A 5,141-nucleotide genomic window follows, 5' to 3' on the forward strand; every position below is an offset into this window, starting at 1 on the left:
AGTATTTCTCTTTTTGTGACTGACTAATTTCACTTAACATAATGCCCTCAAGGTTCATCCATCATCATAGTTTTTGTGGGAATACAATTCAATTCATAGAATGTTTTGAGGGTATCTTAAACGTCTCTGTTTACTGTGGTGAAATGAGTTCCTTTATGTAACCTTTTGCTTTGAATATTTGGATAAACAGCTTGAGAGATTTTTGCCCAAGGTTTCTACCCCAGAGGGTTTGTGACTTTTATCCAAGTTTTTAGACATTTCTTGGGTAAGCTGAAAACATGAGGTTTGGTATTTTTTGTCTGGTCCTACTCTGAAGCCTACCCTATTATTGGGATTCACCTTGCAGGGATTGGCCAATATACTATGCAAATGAAGTATCTGTGGCTTACCAACCAAGGGTTTTATCAGTTTGTGGCCTTGATAGGAGGGACCATGCTTTGAAATTGGCAAGGAATTTGTATATATATATATGTATAAAGCCAACCCCACAGAGATTTTTTGAGACATAAAGAAGCAAAAGGAAAAGGAGAAAAAAAGAAAGGAACCCCCTAGAGGAAGTGTTATATAAGTCAAGGACTAGAAACATAGAAGAATACAACAGGCCCAGAAGGGACCTTCCTCCAGAGTTGGTGGTGACAGATGACAGAACCAAGAGGAACCTATCCTTAGGGACCTAAGAGGATATTTCCTCAGGGGACCCAAGAGGAAGCCTACAGAGCTGAGAGGAGCTGAGAGAGTAGTCTTACACTGAAAAAGGGAGACTGCCTGCATTCATCCTGATCTTGAGTTGTAGCCTGTTAATCCTAATCCTGACTTGTATCCTGTGAGTTCTGTGTAACCATTGCAATGGATTTTTGAATGCAGCTGAGAAGAATTGAGGGTCATAGGAGGGATGACTGGTGTCAGAACTGATGAAGGGATTGGAGAGTGGAGGTATGTCTGATCTCAACTTCATAGGAATTGACTTTCTGCTGATTCTATGTTTAAAGTTATTCATATAGTTTTAAGGTTTTATTTTAGCTGACTATAGCAATTAAAATCTGACTCTCCCCCCTTTCCCTTCTTAGGAACGTAAGAGGCAATATGAACTGCTCAAACTTGAAAGAAACTTCCAGAAACAGTCCAGTGTACTCAGACGGAAAACTGAGGAGGTAAGAAAATCCAGTTTTCTGGTTTAGCTACTGGAAAAGTTCCAGTTATTGCTTACCATCAAGTCAGTTCTAACTCATGGCAACCCCATGAGTTAAATTAAAATATGTCAGAGTAAAATTGTGAGTCTTAGAATTTTCAAAGACTGTTACCTTTCAAAAGTAGATGACTAGGCCTTTCTTCCAAGATGCCTCTTGTGGGTTCAAACCACCATCCAGTTTCAGTCAGTGGTTCAGCATTCCTGCTGGTAAAGTTGTTATTGTTAGAAGACCTAGAGTCATTTCTGACTCAGAATGACACTATAAATAACAAAACACTGCCCTTGTTGTGCCTCAATTTACCCAGATGACCACTCAAGACTCTCAGGATCAATAAGGAAGCCTTTATCAGCTGGCCAGCAACTACAGACTCCCTAAAAATGGGAAAAACTGCAGCCCCGACCCAGTTTTTCAAAGAGTATTTATACATAGGCAATCTAGCATTATCTTGTACAAACCAAGGGTATGTTGTATGCATGAGCTGTTAGAGTGGGGGCTAAGAGTACATCAGCTGGGACAGTTACTTCTCAAGATTAACTTGGGGATAGGAGTACATTTGCTGGGACAGTTAGTTTTCAAGATTAACTTTGGCTGGATGTTCTCAAGGTTAGCCTTGGCCACTGGCCACAGTATCCTGTGAGTAAGGCAGGCCCACTCAGATGTGAGGAATTTGCATAAGCAGTGTTACAGAAGCCAGGTTTAGCCAGAATTAAGGGGGAAGAGGGTTTCTGAATCCAGGGGAGTTGTTGATGCTAAACATTTCCCACTTCAGCCTGATCCTTTCTTATAGGGCAGTTGGGCCTTATACCCTGTCCTGCCCCATCCTCACAATTGTGAAGTTTAAGGCTACTACTGCTGCCAGTGTGTCAAGCAATTTCATTGGGTGTCTTCCTCTTTTTCACTGACCCTCGACTATACCAAACATGATGTCCTCCAAGGACTAGTCCATCCTGATAAAATATCCAAAGTATGAGAGACGAAGTCTTGCCATCCTTCCTTCTAAGGAGCATTCTGGCTGTAATTCTTCCATTAAAGATTTTGTTCTTGGCTGCAACCAAGCAGAGGTGGTGACCAATTTTTCATCTTTCATTTTTAATTTTTCAGTCGCACCCTCACTGCCCAGCCCAGATACCTTCAGGCAGGCAAGAGGACACCCCAAAAGTGTCCAACATTGCACCCACAGTCTTCCAGCAGTACAGAGAGGAAACTCGCAGGCTGCTTCTTAAAACATCTGACTCTGGGACCCAGCCCTAACGTTGACCTGGTTGGGACCTTTTATCTCTGCCTGCACAGCAAAGGCCAGTGGACAGTCAATCACAGAGATCCAGGTGGTGAGGAGGTTGAGAAGATTGCAGGATACAATAGACTGTCTTAACCGCAGGGAAAATTTAATAGACGATAGGGTAACCCCAAAGGAAATTAATACTTCACAACTTACCATGAAAATGAAGATCCAAGCAGAACAAGGAAACATTAAAACTAAGAAAAACCGACAAGAAGTAGCACAAAAAATGAACTCAGCATAAGAAGGCATGCAGAACAAAGGAACAAACAGCACCACAAAAAAACTAACATAATGACAGTTAATCCATACTTATCGATAATTACACTGAATGTCAATCAATTAAATGCACCAGTGAAGAGTCAGAGAGTGGCTGAATGGATAAGAAAACAAGACCCTTCAATATGCTGTCTACAAGAGACACAACTTACACACAAAGACAAAAACAGACTAAAGGTTAAAGGATGGAAAAAAATATACCAAGCTAACAGCAGTAAAAAACAAGCAGAAGTGGCAATACTAATCTCTGATACAATAAACTTTAAGGAAAAAAATAAATAAATAAACTTTAAGGTGAAAACCAGCATAAGAGATAAAGGACGCTATCTCATGATTAAACGGTCAATTGAGCAAGATGACATAACCATAATTAACATCTATGCTCTAAATGAAAGAGCACTAAGATACATAAAGCAAACCCTACTAGAATTGAAGAAAGAAACAGATTAATCTACAATTATAGTGGGAGATATTAATACACCACTCTCGAAAAGTAATAAAACAACCAGAAAGAAACTCCACAAAACTATAGAGGAACTAAACAACACAATCAACCAACTTGACCTCATAGACGTGTACAGAACATTCAACCCAATTGCAGCACAATACACATTCTTCTCCAGAATTGACCATGTGTTAGCTCACAAAGCAAGCTGCCATTAATTTACAAACATCAAAATACTACAAAGCATCTTCTCAGACCACAATGCCATAAAATTAAAAGTCAACAATAAGAAGACCAAGGAAATAAAATTTAATACATACAAACTGAATAACACCTTGCTGAAGAGCAACTGGATAATAGAAGAAATTAAACGTGAATTCAGAAAGTTCCTAGAAACAAATGAAAACGAAAACACAACATACCAAAATCTTTGGGACATGGCCAAAGTGGTGCTGAGAGGACAGTTTATTGCAATAAATGCACACATCCAAAAAGAAGAAAGAATCAAAATTAGCACAGCATCTCCAGCAACTAGAAGCAGACTAACAGAGGGAACCTACAGCCACCAAAAGAAAAGAAATAATAAAGATCAGAGCAGAAATAAATGAGATAGAAAACAGGAAAACTATAGAAACAATCAACAGGACAAGAAGCTTGTTCTTTGAAAGGATTACTAAAATTGACAAACCATTGGCAAACCTAACAAAAGAAAAGAGGGAGAAGACACAAATAACATGCATTAGAAACCACATGGGCAATATCATAACAGAACCAAAGGAAATTAAAAGGATAATGACAGAATACTATGAAGAGTTGTACTCCAACAAATTTGAAAACTTAGAAGAGATGGATACGTATTTAGAAATACATGACCTACCTAAACTCCCACAGAGAAGTAGAAGACTTGAACAGACCCATAACAATAGAAGAAATTGATCAGGTTATCAAAAAACTCCCAACCAAAAGAAGTCTAGGTCCAGAAGGCTTCACGGGTGAGTTCTACCAGACATTCAGGGAAGAGTTGTCACCAATTCTACTCAAATTATTCCAGAATATACAGGAGGATGGAAAACTTCCTAATACATCTTATGAAGCAAGCATAACCCTCATACACAAACCAGGGAAGGACAGCTCTAAGAAAGAAAACTATAGACCAATATTCCTCATGAACATAGATGCCAAAATTCTCAACAAAATCCTAGCCAACAGAATCCAGCAGCATATCAAAAAAAACAATACATCATGACCAAGTGGGATTCATATCAGGATGGTTCAACATTAGAAAAACAATCAATGTAATTCACCATATAAACAAGAAAAAAAAAATGATCATATTGATTGTTGCAGAGAAGGCATTTGACAAAATCCAACATCCATTCCTGATAAAAATACTCAACAAAGTAGGAATTGAAGGGAAATTCCTCAGCATAATCAGGAGCATATATACAAAACCAACAGCCTACATTACTCTCAATGGAGAGAAACTGAAAGCCTTCCCTATGAACAGGAGCCAGGCAAGGATGCCCTTTGTCACCACTCCTTTTCAATATTGTGCTGGAAGTCTTAGCAAGAGCTATATATATGGCAAGACAGGGAAATCAAATGCATCCGAATTGGCAAAGAGGAAGTAAAACTCTCTCTATTTGCAGCTGGTATGGCTCTATATAGAAACCCCCAAAGATTCAGTAAAAAAAAGCTACTAGACCTCATTGGAGGATTAGCAAAGTGGCAGGGTCAAAGATCAACATACAAAAATCAGTTGGATTCCTCTATACCAAAACCACAGTGCTGAAAAGGACATTAGGAAAACAATACCATTTACAATAGCCACCCAAAGGATGAAATATCTAGGAATAATGTAACCAGAGAAACAAAGGACCTATACAAAGAAAACTACAAAACACTACTACAAGAAACCAAAAGAGACTTACAAAAATGGAAGAATATG

The 5,141-nt window shown here is 38.7% G+C and overlaps 1 protein-coding gene across 1 annotated transcript in view; it reads left to right on the forward strand.

Moving 5' to 3' along the window:
• The window catches only part of KIF4A (kinesin family member 4A), a 236,359-nt gene that overhangs the window by 148,989 nt on the left and 82,229 nt on the right, over positions 1 to 5,141 (forward strand). Inside the window, 2 exon segments of the mRNA XM_006878266.1 lie at positions 1,068 to 1,164; positions 2,919 to 2,962. Of these exon segments, the coding sequence (XP_006878328.1) occupies positions 1,068 to 1,164; positions 2,919 to 2,962 (141 nt within the window).

The sequence above is a fragment of the Chrysochloris asiatica genome, unplaced genomic scaffold (genome assembly GCF_000296735.1).
Source record: "Chrysochloris asiatica unplaced genomic scaffold, ChrAsi1.0 scaffold00118, whole genome shotgun sequence".
Lineage (NCBI taxonomy): Eukaryota > Metazoa > Chordata > Mammalia > Afrosoricida > Chrysochloridae > Chrysochloris > Chrysochloris asiatica.